Source organism: Nannospalax galili, unplaced genomic scaffold (assembly GCF_000622305.1).
Source record: "Nannospalax galili isolate Female #2095 unplaced genomic scaffold, S.galili_v1.0 scaffold381, whole genome shotgun sequence".
NCBI classification, from domain to species: Eukaryota; Metazoa; Chordata; class Mammalia; order Rodentia; family Spalacidae; genus Nannospalax; species Nannospalax galili.
Genome location: NW_008347312.1, coordinates 1459052 through 1475970, shown reverse-complemented (window position 1 = coordinate 1475970; position 16919 = coordinate 1459052). Strand labels below are relative to the sequence as shown.

The window sequence follows — 16919 nt, the reverse complement described above, 5'->3', positions numbered from 1 at the left end:
CCCAGATTGACGTGTACTTGGCCAAAAGTCTGGCGGAGAAGCTGTACCTGTTTCAGGTAATGGTGACTTGAAGGTAAAGGGGAAGCCAATGTTGAGTGAGTGGTGGTGGTGGACAGGAGGCATGGGTGATCTCAGCCTGTAGTGTCATAAGCTAGTTCTTTTTTCTAAGTTGGGTTAGTGAGTCTCTCTTCTAAGATGGGAAGATGAAGCAACATATGGGAGGCAGAGTGAACAACCAGTAGAGCTGGGCTCTGGGCCATAATGTCAGATCAAAACCTCGCCCCAGCTCTGTCAAGACTAAGCTTCTAGCCCTTGAGCAAATTCCTTATTTCTCTCTGTCTCAGTTTTTTTCATTTGCAAAGTGGGGATCTTCAAAATGCCTGCCTTTTGGGGCCCTGTGAGGATCGGTGAATCCACATGAAAATGCTTAGACCACTACCCGGGGAAGAGTTAGTGCTGACAGTGACCACTGCTGCTAGTGTGGAGGTTCAGAGGGGCTTCCAGAGCAGCCTGTGGCCATGAGCAGCCTTGGGCCTGCCACCTGTGTTCCCAGACATGTTACCCTCCACTGCTTCCCATGTGGCTAGCATGTATTGTGCATCTACTGTATACTAGTACTGTTTCCATAAGTTAACTCAGTCCCGTAATGACCCTACGATGGTGGTTGTGATAGTCTTCAAAGCTTTACTGAGGTACAACTTACACACCAGCCCATTCCCACATTTAAGCAAATCATGCTGGAGCTTTTAGCCTATTTGGAGCGCCGTGCAGCCAGCACCACTATCTCTTTTAAAATGTTTGTTCCTCCAAAAGAAACCCTGTAGTTGTTTAGTCAGCCCTTACCCCAGCCCCAATTCCTACTTTGCGCACCTAGGCAACCATTACCTTTGTGCCTGTGGCGTTGCTCTTCTGAACCTCTCAATGTAGGTGAACAGCATGTGTGGCCTTTCGTAGTAGCTTCGTTCCTTGTAGAGCTCACCCAAGTTGTAACTTGCATCAGTATTTTTTATTTTTGTTTTTTTTTTTGTTTTTTGAGACAGGGTCTTACTGTGCAGTCCTGGCTGGCCTGGAATGCCTCAAACTCAGAGATCCACCTGCCTCCGCCTCTTGAGTGCTGGGATTAAAGGCATGCGTAACCACATCTCACATAGTGTTTCATTTTTATGGGTGAAAAATGTTCATGGTGGGGCTGGGAAGCTGGCTTAGTCAGTGAAGTGCTTGCTGTGCAAGTATGAAGACCTAAGTTTGATCCCCAGAACCCACGTGAAAAAAGCAGGTGTGGCGGTGTGCAGTTGTAATTCAGTGCTGGGGAGGCAGAGACAGGGGCTCGCTGACTGGCCAGCCTAGCCTACTTAGTGAACTCAGGCTAATGAGAGACCCTATCTCAAAAGACGAGGTGGGTGGCGCCTGAGGAATGACATCCCAGGTTGTTCTCTGACCTCCACACACATACACTCATATACCTACAAACTTAGCCATTGCGGCTGTCCTATAGTTTGTTCACCTCTTCATCAGTTAGTTGATGGCTATTTGGGTTATTTGTGCTTTGTGGCTCTCCTTAATAACGTTCTATGAACATCGTTTGCATGTATACATGTTTTAGTGTGGACCTGTGTTTTCATCTGTCTTGGCTGTACCTATGTGTGAAGTAGCTGAACATATGGTCATACTGCATTTAACTTTTTGAGGACCTGTTTGGATATTTTGCACCATTTTACATTCTCAATAATAAGGCAGTTATCAGAAGCACTTTGCTCCTGTCTTGCACATGAGAGAATGAGATGGTGAGGCTCATGAGCTCTCCAGGCCTGGGACAGGGGCAGCAGCAGGGCTCCATGCTGCTATTCATGGAGAAGATGCTGCCGTTCATTCCTCAGGGTTCATCTGCATCCTTGAGTGATTGCAGTCATTGATAGTGGTTCCATGTGTGTCCATTGAACCTGTGGCTCTGCCATGTCTCATAGCAGCCCTGGGAGGGAGAACAAGGTAACAAGTGGCAGAGTCAGGACTACCAGCTCTCTCAGCTCTGGGTTGGGTGACCTCAGAGCTCTAGGCCTCCTGAGCTGTTGTGGGAGGGCCTGTCCCACTCAGTGCTGGTTCTTTTAAGGACTCTGCCCAGAGTAGCTGTGCTCTAGGCTGTTCTTCCCCACAAAGCTGCCCTCCTCCAGCCAGAAGCAGAGAGGAGCTGGTGTTGCTACTGAGTAGCTTTTAGGAAATGACCGCTTCCTAGGCTGAAATGTGGCTGCCACACTCCACCAAGCACACTGCAGAGACTATTGGAAGCTAGGCAGTGATAGCTTGAGCTGAAGGGGCTGGAGAAGTAGTTCATTGCTTATCCATCAGCAGCTCCTGGAGGGAAGAGGAAAGGGAAAGTGTGAGAACTCACAAGAGAAAGTTCTGTGTACTCAGAGAAAGCCCTAGAGTGCAAGCCATTTGCATAAAGGTAACCTTACAGGGGCAAGAGGTGTATTGTGAAAAGTGTAGGCATATCGCTGAAGCGAGAGAGTTGGGTCCACTGTCCGGGTCAGCCCCCAGCTGTCCTAGGCCTTACTAGTTTTACCTCTTTTTTTTTTTTTTAACGTTACAAAAACTTTACTGAGGATTTCATGCATGCATATAAGGTGTTTTGATCAAATCCACACCCACTCCCTCCCTTCCAAAATTCCCCCCTCTGAAGAGGTAACCCTAAAATCTTTTAGGGATTAGATACACGCTCCCAAATACTTCTGACATTTGGACATTTTTGGCCTTTGGAACAGAGTGTGTTGCTAACAGGCCCAAGGACATTGTGACTTTTGTTTTACCTCTTGGCCTGTTCTTCAATTTCTCACCTCAGTAACCTACAAAGTGGCAGTGTGTCCTTGGGTCCCTACTGTCAATTCCTACATCTAGAGCCTCATGCCAGTTTGACTTCCTGGGGCTCAGGCATGCCCCCGAAAGTCAAAGACAACCTAAAGTTGCCCTGTGGAAGGAGGTTCAGAGGAGCTGGTGTGAAAGGAATTGCAGGTGGAGACTGTAGGGGATCCCCCGTGTAGGACAGATTGGGGACCTGGGTTCTCTGGTCTCTGATGGGGGTAGGGGTGGGAGTGGGGATGGGGATGGCCTATTGATCCTTTACTGGAGCCCTCGAAGCCCAGCTCCAGGTCAGGATGGACTGATGGCTGCCTTCCTGTCCCTAGTACCCTGTGCGTCCAGCCTCGATGACCTACGATGACATTCCACATCTCTCAGCCAAGATCAAGCCCAAGCAGCAGAAGGTGGGGCTGTGCTCCATGATGGAAGTGGGGTGCAGAGGGGAAATGGGGGCTGATGGAGGAAAGAAGACAGGTGCTTTGGGGACTGGAAACTCAGAGAAGGATCGGTGGAAGGATTAGGAGAATAGCTGTCTTGAGAGCCAAGGAAGGAAAGTGTTCTGAGGAGGAGGGAGAGGCAGCTCCAGGCTGGATGAGGCTCAGAGTCAGTTGGAGAATAGGCTGGGCAGAAGCCTGGTGCCCGGCTCAGGCACAGGTGAGTATGAAGCAGGCCAGATGGAGGAAGCTCCTGTACCCATAGGGGATAGGGACAGTAGGAGAAAATGCTGAGACAGATACCCGCCTGTGGGATGCTATGGCTCTCACTCCTTGAGGTCACAGGGGAAATGCTGTTTCAGGATTGCCATTTCCACTAAGATTTCAAGTGAGATGGAGATGACATCTTGATTTCAGAATTTCTCAATCAGATTTTGGGGGATGTAGGGAGGGTTAGGCAAGACTCTGTGTATCTCTACCCCCAAAAGACACTATTGTATTTCTTTTGGAATTTGGTTGGTGACTTCTAGTGTGAGCTGAAGCCCAGGGACCCATGGGAAAGCAGTCCAAGCTTCTGGGTAGGGACCTGGCTGGGAGTGTCCCTGGGGAGCAGTGCCATGACATCCTCCTAGCTGGGCTGTGTTCTGTGCCTCCAGGTAGAGCTTGAGATGGCCATTGACACCCTGAATCCCAACTACTGCCGCAGCAAAGGGGAGCAGATCGCATTGAATGTGGACGGTGCCTGTGCGGACGAGACCAGCACATACTCCTCGTGAGTCCCCAGCCTGCAGAGTTCTGCTGAAGCCTCAGAGGCATTGGTTGCTTCTGCCCCATCACTGGATTCCCCATCATAGTCCCTGCCTGTGACAGGGCCTGTTGTGGACCCTTCCCTCTGGAGTTGATTCTTCTTGCTAGGCTCTTCTGGGCTACAAGGGACACTGGCCTTTAGAGGTCCTGCCCACCACTCATCTCTTGGTTGGTGGACAGGACTGCGGGTTTTCTCACCCTGTGGGCCCTAGCTGGTACAGTACATCTTAGACGGTGTCAGGTGGAGTAGACTGGGCCCAGTAGGCCCTGTTCTGAGCTTTCTTTGCCTTGACCCTAGTTCTCCTTATGCTCTCAGGAAGCTGATGGACAAGCAGACCTTCTGCTCCTCCCAGACCACCAGTAACACATCCCGTTATGCAGCTGCACTCTACAGGCAAGGTACCCAGGGCTGGATGTCCCAGGGGAGGGTGCAGGGTATGCTGGGCCTACAGAACCTCACCCAACCTAGGTCTCCTCTGCCTCCACCTAACACTAAACCCTGTGGGATCGAGGCAGTATAGAAATGATAAACTAGAGTCAGGGCACTGGAAGATATACCTGGGGATTCTGTTGGTCACTCCTAACTTGATAGAGTTTAGGCTTCAAGGTCAGTTTGCTCCTGAGACACAGATGCACACATACAACATAACTATGGGGACAGCTGGCAGAATTTTGTCTTTTAAGCACAGGGTACTCTGAGGCAGTGTCTACTCAGGACTAATGAAAACATGTCCTTGTAAAACCTTGGACACAGGTGTTCATAGGAACTTTATTCATGAGAGCCAGAATGGAAGCAATCCAGGGCCCATCAAGTGATCCATTTGAAACTAAACATGGCCTGTTCACCCAACAGCCTTAACTGACCATGTGAAGGAGTACATGTGCTTTAATATGGATGAATCTTGATAAACTCATGGAAGAAGCCAGGCTCAGAAAACTGCATGCTACTTGTCTTAATTTCCTGTTGCTGTGATAAAATACGTTGACAAAAGCAACGTAAGGGAGAAAGGCTTATTTGACTCACAGTTCCAGGCTACAGTGCATCATTGTGGTTAAGCCAGGGCAGCAGGAACTTGATGCAGCTTGTCACATCCACAGCCAAGAGCAGAGAGCAGCGAATGCATGCATCCTAGGACTCAGCTTACTTTCTCCACTCCAGTCCCCCAGAGTGGGCAGGCAGGTCTTCTCTTAAAATTAGTCTGCGCAGAATGCCCACAAGCTAGCCTAATTTAGAAAACCCTTCTTTGAGACTCCCTTCCCAGGTGTTTCTAGATTGTGCCAAGTTGACAAAACTAACCATCATATACATGATCCCATTTTTTAAAAATTTTAATTATTTTTTAAATATTCTATTTTTATTATTTTTTGTGTGTATGAGTGCATTGCCTGCATGTATGTGAGTGCACCCGTGTCATGCAATGCCGCAGATATCAGAAAAGGACGTCGGATTTCCCTAGACCTGGAGTTAAGGACAGATCGTAGCCACCATGTGGGTGCTGGGAATGGAACCCGGGTCCTCTGTAAGAGCAGTCAGTACTCTTAACCGCTGAGCCATCTCTCCAGCCCCTAAATTTTATTTTTATTTTATGTGTATGGGTGTATTGCCTGCATGTATATAAGTGCACCTGTGTTGTGCAGTGCCTGCAGAGGACAGAAGAGGGTGTCCGAGCCCATGGAACTGGAGTTATGGACAGTTGTTAGCTGCCATGTGGATTCTGGGATTCAAACCTGGGTCTTCTGCAAGAATAGCCAATGTTCTTACCCACTGAGCCATAATCTCTCCAGCCCCATGATCCCATTTGTACAGATAAACAAATCTGTAGAGATAAAAACCAGTGAGTGGTTTCTAGGGGCAAAGAGAGGATGGCATAGTTCTTTTTGGAGTGATGGAAATGTGCCAAAATTGAGAGTAGTGCTGGTTGCACAACTCTGGGAGAATATATTAACCTACACTGACTTGTGTGTTTCAGATGAGTGAATGTCTGTTATGTGTCAGAGCTTAAGGCTGATCGGATGCTCAAAGTGCTTAATTCATTCAGCATTTAGAGTTTACGAAGCAATGAATGGCATAAATCTGAGTACAGAGGAAACAGAATCAGAAGTAGTGTCCCGGGGTTGGAGCAATGGCTCCGTGGTTAAGAGCACTGACTGCTTCTGCAGAGGACTGTCTTCCAGCACCCATATGGTGGCTAACAACCATCTGTAACTCAACTTCCAGGGAGTGCAATGCCCTTTTCTAGCCTCTGTGGGCATTGCATGCACAGGAACACTTACATGCAGGCAAAATACTCATACACATAAAGATAAATACATTTTTTTTAATTTTTAAATTTTATTTATTATTTCGTGTCATAGCCACGGTGTTCTGAACCGTATCTCAAGGCCCTAGCTCTAGGTAGCTACATTTCTTGCAGCCAGGACTGTAAGGAGGTTCTGATCGTGGTTGAAACCAGACTCTGCTCTGTTGAGATCCAGTAGGGACACTCTGATGTACATTTGTATTGGCAGGTTTCCTAAATGAGATGGGTGGGCTGTTGACAGGAAGAAGGAAGATAAGCAGGGGAAAAAAAACTTGGGTGGGAGGTGGTGACAGCAGTCTGACAGAAGCCCAGAGAGGAAAAGTGGGCAAATGCCCATTATGGCTGGAAGGAGCAGTAGCGGTAAGGAGAGGAGCCCGACTGGGAAGACCATGAGATTGGGCAGTGTTGGGAGGCAGGTCTCACGGAAGTGGCTTTGAACAGAAGAATCAGGTTCCTAGTCTGGGCTGTGCTTGCTGTGTCTGGCAGGACCAGGTACAGTTAGGAATAAGCTCCTGGCCTGAGGCTGCTTTGGAGCTGGAGCAGAGTTGAAGTGGGTGTAGGCTTTTGAGCCAAGCTGGGTGTGTCAGCTCCAGCTCATAGAGGCAGGTTCAAGCCCTTTTTCCTCTGCCAGGTGAGCTCCACCTGACACCTTTACATGGCATCCTACAACTGCGGCCCAGCTTCTCCTACCTGGATAAGGCAGATGCCAAGCACCGAGAGAGGGAGGCAGCCAATGAGGGTGAGCCTGCTGACAGTTTGCAATCTGGGTGGGCCAACTTGGGAGCAGGGAAAAGTACTGAAGAGGTCAGATTACAGGATGCTTACTGGCATCCCAAGCCTCTGCCTGTACTAGATGCCAGTAGCTCCTAACCTGATCCCACATTTGGGACAACCAAAAACGTCTCCACACATTGCCAAACACTGCCTAAGGATTAAACTGCCCCAACTGAGACCACCAATGTGTGCAGCTAACTGCATCATTGCAGTTAATCCACCCCCCCATCCCCACCCTTGCCCTCAGCCTTCCTGAGTGTGGGCTTGAGTTGGGGCAGGGTGAGCAGCCCCAGCAGAGGCTGCAGTGATAACTTGCTTTTGCAGCTGGGGACTCTTCGCAGGACGAGGCAGAAGAAGATGTTAAGCAGATCACGGTGAGCTATGGCCCTGGGCATGGGGGATCAGTCCCGGTGGCAAAAGACAGCAAGAGGTGGTGTCAGGTCTGAGTAGAAGGGGCTTCCCCATGCTAGGGAGAAACAGGTACAGAATGTCCTTTTGAACCAACTTGTCTGCTGCCTGGAGGGAATAACCTACCCCTTGTGCAGCCCAGCTCTTTTTTGTAAACTGGACAAGTTTTGTTATATATGAAGAGCTGGGATTCTGGGGTGTGACTGACTGGAATTGCCTGGGGACAGGAAGCTGTGGCCCAGGAGCCCCAGGGAACTCATATATAAGCTCACAAAGTTCAGCATTATTTCCTGTTTGATTCTGCCTTTTTGATGGACACAAATGAATAGTTATCATGCTAATAAGCCTGATTTTGAAAGGTTTAGAAGATACTACCTTCCACTCAGGGTTTATAAAGTTCCTATTTATGTACATGTGGTTTACAGTGAGTGTTGAAAGGAAAGCTGCATAGTCGTGACAAGGTGTGTTCTAGTTTGTTTTCAATTGCTGTGACAAAACACTCTGACCAGTACCAACTTGGGAAGGAAAGAGTTTATTTGGCTTACCTCTTCCTGGGTCACAGTTCATCACTGGCGGAGCCCAAGGTAGGAACCTGGAGGCAGGAACTGGAGCACAGACCATGGAGGAACGCTGCGTACTGGCTTGCTCCCCTGGTCTATCCTCAGCCTGCTTTCTTAAACAATACAGAACAACCTACCCAGGGATGGTACTGCCCACTGTGGACTGGGCCCTCCCACATCACTCAGCAATCAAAAAATACTCCACAGACATGACCACAGGCCAGTCCAATGGAGGCAGTTCTCTAGTTGAGGCTCCCTTACCCAGGTGTGTCAAGTTGGCAACTAAAGCTGTCTAGCATAAGTGGAGTCTGAACATCCTAGTGGACTGTTCTCTCCAAAGTGATGTGGAGGCTGCAGGGGCTTATCCTAGTCTCAGCAGCTTGTTGGATGACTTTAAAAAGCTCATGTACCCTCTTGGGTAAATATCCTCGTCTGAAAACATATGCTTTGGCGCCGTGGGTCTCTGTAGTCCTGCCAGAGTCCCTTAGCTGGGACAGAGAAGAAGAAAACACTGTTCCCAGCTTGTATTGACGGCTCATAGACAGGAAGAGAGATGTTTGGCGCTGAATTCAGAGGCAAAAATAGAAGTGGAGTGCAAGTGCTGCGATGTGGTGGTGGTGGGGGGTCTCTGGTCTGCATAGGGCTGTGGGAGCCATGGATCTGGGGGTGCTACCTCCCCATATCCCTCCACAGGTGCGGTTCTCACGGCCAGAGTCTGAGCAGGCCCGCCAGCGCCGTGTACAGTCCTATGAGTTCTTGCAGAAGAAGCATGCGGAGGAGCCCTGGGTCCACCTGCACTACTGTGGCATGAGGGTGAGCTGGGGCAGGGCCTGGGGCAAAGCCCCCATGCTCAGGCTTGTTTCCCCCCTTTAGTTTTGAATTCTGTATGGGCCATTTGGTAATAGCACAGAAAGCATTAAGTCTATGAGCAGTCCCACTTAGCGGTGCCTGAGGGAGTGGGAAGCAGACCTGCTGTTCTAGTTGGAGGTTTTGGCCCCCTAGGCTCTCTGGGAGCAAAACCTGTAGCCATGCTTGCAGTGAGGCTGGTGTTTGGTTACCCGTTTTTCATGTACCATGGACACTGATCACAGACCAGACACTTTATCTGGGGTTGCACTGGAAAACCTGCCATCTGTCGCATGCCTCAGGTTCACTGCCCACCTGTCCAGGGGTAGTTTTAATATATTCAGTTTCCATGCCTTTGAAACTGACACTACACTGAGCCAGGGAAGCAACTGGACATTAGCTCCTAGGTACCTGGGCTAGGGCTCCTCAGTCTTTGTGGGGATGAGCAGCTGGAACCTTCCTGGAAAAGAGAGAGTGCTAGTCTTATACTCAAGGTCTGGCTTTCAGGAAACTCCTGTGTGAACTTGGGCAAATTGCCTCTCCTTTCTGAGCTTGTTTCCTTAGTTGTAAAATGGGAATAGTAAAAACCCTGTAGAGTTATTTTGTGCATAGAGCCTGGCACATGGCAGGTGCTTGGTGAATAGTAGTTTGTTTTTAGTCTTTGCTAATGTTTCTGTACTACAGGTAGGGCACTGGGGCTAGAAGAGTGGATGGTTGAGGCCATGTTGCAGAGGCCTTGTGGGTGTCGTGCTTCTGAGGTAGAACATGGGCCTGTGGATGGCTTTGGAACAGGATAGTGTTTGACTGGAGTGGGAGATGAAGCAGATGCCAGAGCTAGATGGGGAAGAGGCATGTGAGACAAGGCCTAGGCTTTATCTGAGTCCCACCTTGCTCCTCTAACAGGACAGTCGCTCAGAGCATGAGCGCCAGTACCTGCTGTGCCAGGGCTCCAGCGGGGTAGAGAACACAGAACTGGTCAAGTCACCCAGGTGGGACTGGCTTGGTGCTGCCTAGGGGCTCTGGGGGCGGGGGGCGGGGTTCCCTGTGGGGAGGAACCACTGGCATCCTTACAGAATGGGCAAGGATGAAGGAGGGACACTGCCTCTGGAGAGGTCCAGAAGGGTGATCTGGAAAAGAGTAATCCCTATTTTCTGTGGGGCTGTCACCTGGGAGCTGGGGATTGCTTGGGGCAGGGTAAGGCTGGGCCTCTGCCTTCCCCTGTTCCCAGGTTGCAGTCTGGCTGTGACCTGCGGTTCACACTCAGGGTAAAACAGAATCCACAGAGCCTTTGACTTCTCCCTCGCTCCTCAACCCCCATCCTTACAGTGAATACCTCGTGATGCTTATGCCGCCCAGCCCGGAGGAGGAGAAGTGAGTAAGGGGCTGGTCCCCCTACCCCCTCCCTAGCCCACTTGACTCCTTTAACTCCTCGCTGTTGCTTCCAACAGAGACAAGCCTGTGGCTCCCAGCAATGTTCTTTCCATGGCCCAGCTACGAACATTGCCGCTGGCTGACCAGATTAAGGTCCTGATGAAGAACGGTGGGTATTGCTCTCCACCCCCAGGGTCAACACCAGAGGAGGCCCCTGCTCCGCAGAGCCTGCTTGGCTTGGCACCTTGGCAGATAATGCACCACAGTGGCACAACAGGCCCCTTAGATGGGCTCCTGAGCTGTCCTTGCTTGGGCAGGTCACTGGCCTGAGCCTTTGTCTTTTAGTGATAGTTCCTAGGGACTGATGGGGGTACAGAGTATTTCATGAGCGCATGAGTGTACACTTTGTGATAAAGTACTTTCACTGACTGTGTCTTGGTACGCTACTACAGGGACTGGTCCCTTTTCTCTCAAACTGAAGGTCAGAGCCTTTAGGGGCTGAGTCCCAAGCCCTGGATACTTTAAGAGGCCAGTGTGAAGTGTTAGGCCTGGGTAGAGCTGGAGACTCCCTACCATGCCACAGCTTCTGTAAGGGACTCGACCTTCCCCAGGCCTTCCCCTGGGGATAGCAAGTGACCTAGGTTTATGGCCTTTTCCAGCCAGTAGAGCATGGGGGAGTTTGAACTCTTTCTGGACTAAGTAGTGACAGAATCTTCTCCATACTCCTTGATTTTCCGTGAGGATCCTCAGTGAGATACATGGACCCAGCATTCAGTCCACCACCAGTAGAGGATGTCATTGTTCTGGCCACATTCCTAGGAGTTATGGGAACTGGGAGCCTGATACTCTGCAGACACTTGGGGAGATGGAAGAGCCAGGCCACTCTTCCTTGTCTAATGAGATATGGCTTGTGTCTGTCTACCTCAGTGAAGGTCATGCCTTTTGCCAATCTGATGAGCCTCCTAGGCCCCTCTGTGGACTCTGTGGCTGTTCTGCGTGGCATCCAGAAGGTGGCAATGTTAGTTCAAGGAAACTGGGTGGTAAAAAGGTAAGCTGCTTGGTAGTCTGTTGATAAGAGCACCAGTCCACATAAATTTAATGAAGTTGCTGAGGTTGTCCTGCCTGTGTTCTACATTCTCCAGAATTCTGTTTCCATTTAAAAAAAAAATATTTTATTATTAGTTTTTTATGTGTATGAATGTATTGCCTGCATGTTATGTTATGTGAGTGCACCCGTGTTGGTGTCGTGCAGTGCTGCAGAGATCAGAAGAGGGCTTCGGATTCCCCTGGAACTGGAGTTAAGGATGGTTCGAAGCCACCATGTGGGTGCTGGGAATCGAACCCAGGTTCTCTGCAAGAGCAGTTAGTGTTCTTAACCACTGAGCCATCTCTCCAGCCCTGTTTCCATTTTTACTACTGGTTTGAAAATTAAGTCTCTTCACTTTTTACTATTCTACCTAGTTTTCAGCTTGGATCTATGACTTAGCAGAGCTTCCCATTAATTGCCTTTTACTCTCTTCTGAGAGTTCAAAATCCTAGAATATTTTAATGATTCACTTCTCACTTGTGGTTTTTTTCCTTTTTTTTTTTTTTGTCTTTTTTGAGACAGGGTCTCCCTTTAGTCCCAGCTGGCCTGGAACTCATATGTAGACCAGGCTGGCTTCAAACTCACAGTGATCCGCCTGCCTCTGTCTCCCAAGTGCTGGGACTAAAGTCATGTACCACCATGCCCAGCCTACTTGTATGTTTTAATCTGTCTATATTTTCAGCCCCCCAGGACTGTATCCAGTCAGCATTCTTAGACCTACCCACAGACTTGCCTTTTTATAGTGTTTATTCCTATGTACACCTCTTAAGTGTCATCCGAGATAACTTAGTTTGTCTAAGAAATGCTGTAGTGTTTCTTTTAATGCAGATCTGTCAGAAGTAGCTTTCCTCAGTTTTTGTTTTTTTTTTGGTGTGTCTGTTTTAACTTTGTTTTAAAAGGGTGCTATTATGGAGTATATTAATTAAAAAATTGTTGACTATTTTCTTTCCATGCATTGGTGTAATCTGTGTCTATGGTGTGCATGCTTGTGTGTGTTCATGTGTATGTGGAAGTCTGGTTGACATCAAGTGTCTTCCTTGATTGTTATCAATTTATTGAGGCAGGGTCTCTTGCTGAACCTGGGATTTGCTGTTTCTGGTAGGTAGTCTGTCCAGCCAGCTTGCCCTGGGGCTCTTCTGTCTCTGCCTCCAAGTGCTGGGATAACAGGTAGCTGCCATGCCTGCTTGACTTTTATGTAGGTTCTGAGGGTTGAACTCTGCTCTTCATGCTTGTGCAGCAAGTGCTTTATCCAGTGAGCCATCTCCCCAGCCTGATTTTGTTGTGTTCTGGCATTCATTTTATTGACAAGTCCACTGTCAGGCTAATTTATGTTCCTTTGACAGTTATCTTTGTGTTCTTCTGACTGCTTTGAAGCATTTCTCTTTGTTTTGTCTTTCTATTTTGTATTAAGCTGTGTCTAAATGTGGTTTTCTTTTTTTAAAAAAGTTTTATAGCTGGGTGTGGTTGCACACACCTTTAATCCCAGTACTTGGGAGGCAGAGGCAAGTGGAGCTCTGTGAATTCAAGGCCAGCCTGGTCTACATAGTGAATGCCAGGCCAGTTGGGGCTACAGGGAGACCGTGTCTCAAAAAGACCAAACGGAAAGAAAAAAAGATAAAAAAAAAAGTTTTATTTTAATTTTATGTATATGAGTATATTGCCTGCATGTATGTAAGTGCCCTCATGTTGTGCAGTGCCTGCAGAGGTCAGAAGAGGGTGTTAGATCCCTGGGAATTGGAGTTATGGATGATTGTTAGCCGCCATGTAGGTCCTGGGAATTGAACCCAGGTCCTCTGCAAGAGTAGTGTTCTTAACCTCTGAACCATTTTTCCAGTCCTGGTTTTCTGTTTTCTTTGCCTGTTGGAGTTCATGGGTCATGACTTTGTGGCTCGATGCTCTTAGTAGTTTTCTTTCTCCTGTGATTGCTCCACCAGATCATTTGAGGGAGTAGTAGAGACAGTCTGTTCTGTGCCTCCTTTGTGTTTCCAGTTTCCAATAAAATGGCCTTGTACACGCTGATCTGGTTAATGCTGTGTGACCGCTCCTTTTACATACTTGAATTAAAGTAGAGTACAATGGTGTAATAGTAAAACTTAACAAAGACTCACTTTTTGAACAGTGTAGTATAAGGTAAATAATATGATAAAATGTGAATAACTGATTGTAAAGTGTATTCATTTAACTGTCACATGGTGGTGCCCTTTCAACTGGTAAACATATCCAGTTGTCATGAGTTACCCAAGGTTTTCCTTATTGGAGGGGTTTTGTCATGGCACGTTGCTTGTTAAGTGTGAGTACTTATGTATATTTACACTGTGAACCAGTGGAAGTTAGGAGGGGCCATCCCATCACACCTGAAGACACTGGCCAAGAGAGGCACAGGACTTGCCTAACATTTCAGCAATGCAGCTAGAGTTGGGTTTGAACTTGAGCTTCAGGAATCAGCCTGGGCTTTGCCCTATAAGCATGTTCCCCTATCTGTTGATGTTTGGCCTATCCCATCGTCTCAGGTGTCCTCACTACTGTAAGGGCTTCTGTAAAGCCTTTTCTGACATATCCAGGCTACTTTGTGAGGGTCACAATCCTTTCAGGTCTATCCTTGTTGTCTATGTGAGAACATAAAAACTCAAGCCTCCATTTAGTAAACTTGCCTTATTTATGTATTCTGTGCTGTGCACTGTATTCCCATTCGGTTTCTGTCCCTATCTTCAAGGGACGAGTCCACAACATGTGCCCAACTTATTGGTTCATTGAATACTTAGTGGATCCTTTCTCTGTAACAGCCAAGAACACTCAGGCCAGACCTGTATTGCTATGGAGCTTAACCTTGGAGAATGAGTTACCCAGTAGGACTAGGCCTGGGGAGTAGAGGGCCTCCAACAGAGGAGCCAGAGAGGGCTGGCCTAGGGCTGTGGCTGGAGGTAGGGTCAGAGTCTGTGGGTACTCAATGTGCCTTACTCAACGTGTTTCAGAACCCTAAGGTCCTCTGGGCCCTTGGTACAGTCTCTGTTCCTTCAAGCTCCATGGCCACCCAGGACCAGAGTCTGACCTCAGTTTATATGTACCACTTTAGGCAGATATGGCCTTGAAGCTTGCTGCAGCATTAGCTTCTCTTAAAGCCATAAGCACTTAACCTGTGAGACCAGAGTCTACTCAAAAGTCCTGGGCTCCTAGAGGTCCCAGGCTTGTCTGTCTTTGAGTCTTTAATCCCTCACATAGGGCTAGGCCAGTATGTGAATAGTGAGTTGGGAAGAGTTGAGTGAGGTGTGCTCTCTCCTACATAAACTCTTAGGCCTTGGTGGAGGGCTGCACACTTAGGTCTGTGTCTGAGAAAGGGTATAGTCTGGGTTAGCTCAGACTGTGAGGCCTGGGCTTCCAAAATAGGAGGTGCTGGTGGTGGTGACTAAGGTCAGAGACTGACCAGCTACCCCTGCTTGATTTGGCAGTGACATCTTATATCCCAAGGATTCATCCAGCCCTCACAGTGGCATGCCTGCTGAGGTGCTCTGCAGGGGCCGAGACTTTGTTGTAAGTACGTGGGCTCTAGCCCCAGGGCTGAGGGTGGAAGATGGGTCCACAGCTGGCAGGGAAGCTCCATTGGGGTGGGCATGTGTGAGGAAGCCACACTGTGGGGCTCTACATGCAGCACCTTTCTCCTTCCTCTTCATCACGAACTGGTAAGACCTTGCAGGGGTTCCAGAAGGCTCCACACAACCTAGGCATGGGGTTCATTTAGCTGAGTGGTGTGTTACAAATTTTACCTTGGTTATAGACTTACAAATCAGGATCTTGGTATAAATTAGATTTCCAGCTGTCATGAATGATTGACAGTCTGGGTGTGCTGGACCCTGCACAGCATGTGCTTTGGATGGGACTGATGGCTCCTTTTCACCAGTCCGGCATCTCTCCTTCCCTGCTGCTGCATGTTTGGAGTTTGTGACTCCTAAGCTAGCTTACCCCTCCTTCCCATGACTCTGCCCAATTATATCCAGAGCTCAGATCCCTCCTGAGGTCTCGAGCTCCATGTCACTGGGACCTGCAAATGCCTCACCAGACCTGGCATTACATTTTGAATTTGTTAGAATATGTACCCTTAGAGCCATCCCTCATAACTTTAAAAAAAATTTTTTTTGATTTTGGGCTGGAGAGATGGCTCAGCAGTTAAGAACACTGACTGTTCTTGCAGAAGACCTGGGTTCGAATCCCAACACCTACATGGCAGCTAATAGCTGTCCATAACTCCAGTCCCAGGGGCTCTGACAATTTCTTTTGTCCTCTGCAGGCATTGCACGACATGAGTGCACTTACCTATATGCAGGCAATACATGCATACACATAAACTGAAAATAATAAAATTAAAAAAAAATTTTATGTGTATGAATGTTTTGCCTTCATGTATATAAGTGCACATGTCTTGTGCAAAGTCTGCAGAAACCAGAAGGAGGAGTTGGATCCCCTGGAACTGGAGTTATGGACAGTTGTTAGCCTCCATGTAGGTGCTGGGAATTGAACCTGGGTACTCTGGAAGAGCAGCTAGTGCTCTTAACCACTGAGTCTTCCCTCTAGCCTCATCTGCCATAACTCTTGTGCTCAAACTCAGGCCTTGTCTGAAGACAAGGAGCCAGCCCTTAGGTGGTTTGGAAGGTACCTGCATTTGTGCTTCTGATTAGAAGTCCTCAGCTCTTTGGGGTAGTTAGTGTTGAGAGTCCTTGACAATATGTTTGATCTGTGAGCATCAGAGTATAGCTCCTACCCAGGCTCACTCATGCACAGGTGCCCTTTGCTCTCAGCTGCTTTTCTGGGCGAGCACATACTGTCAGATTGGGACCTGTGAGAGGTCTGGGCAAGGTAAGAGTTACTGTAGGTGATCGCTAGTCATCCTTTTCTCATGACTCTCAGACATTGGCCCTCACCTCTACCAGGTACCCTGTGAAGCAGTTCAGGGGCATGTGAGCTGCTAAGGCAGTGAGAGGGTTGTAGGGTGCTTTGAGCCTTTGCGAAGCCCACCATCAGCAGCTGCCGTAACAGAATGTTGCCATACATAGGGGAAACCCTTGTTGATGAATCCTGAGGACACTCTTAGGAGGCTCTGGGGATGCCACAGTGAACCAGATGGGAAAGGCCCTGCCCTGTGAGCACTTAGTTTGGGGTGGTCCAGCTTTTCTAGAGGAGAGGACACTAGGGGTTCTTTATATCTGTAAAGGCTGATGACAGTTCAGTGAAGGGGCTGCCCAAGATAAACTCTGGGAAGAGTAGGGCAGGAATTCCATTTCGGTCTTCTGTCTCCCAGGCTCATCCACCCTTTGCATCTTGCTCAGGCCCATGGCCCACTATGGGGTTCCTGGGACAGTCTGAGCAGCTGCTTGTTGCCGCCTTCTGAAACATGCTCCTTTTCTTCCACAGATGTGGAAGTTCACACAGAGCCGATGGGTGGTAAGGAAGGAAGTGGCAGCAGTGACCAAAGTAAGTGGTGGTCCTT

General features: G+C 48.5%; 1 protein-coding gene across 1 annotated transcript in view; it reads left to right on the top strand.

The window, feature by feature from the left end:
• Polr3e (RNA polymerase III subunit E) overlaps positions 1-16919 on the top strand; it is a 32749-nt gene that overhangs the window by 6308 nt on the left and 9522 nt on the right. Inside the window, exons 3-15 of the mRNA XM_008843828.1 lie at positions 6-56; positions 3180-3257; positions 3944-4059; positions 4411-4493; positions 7026-7133; positions 7493-7542; positions 8830-8949; positions 9886-9971; positions 10309-10353; positions 10431-10522; positions 11281-11401; positions 14887-14968; positions 16844-16903. Coding sequence (XP_008842050.1) covers positions 6-56; positions 3180-3257; positions 3944-4059; positions 4411-4493; positions 7026-7133; positions 7493-7542; positions 8830-8949; positions 9886-9971; positions 10309-10353; positions 10431-10522; positions 11281-11401; positions 14887-14968; positions 16844-16903 — 1092 coding nt within the window. The remainder of the gene's footprint in view (positions 1-5; positions 57-3179; positions 3258-3943; positions 4060-4410; positions 4494-7025; positions 7134-7492; positions 7543-8829; positions 8950-9885; positions 9972-10308; positions 10354-10430; positions 10523-11280; positions 11402-14886; positions 14969-16843; positions 16904-16919) is intronic.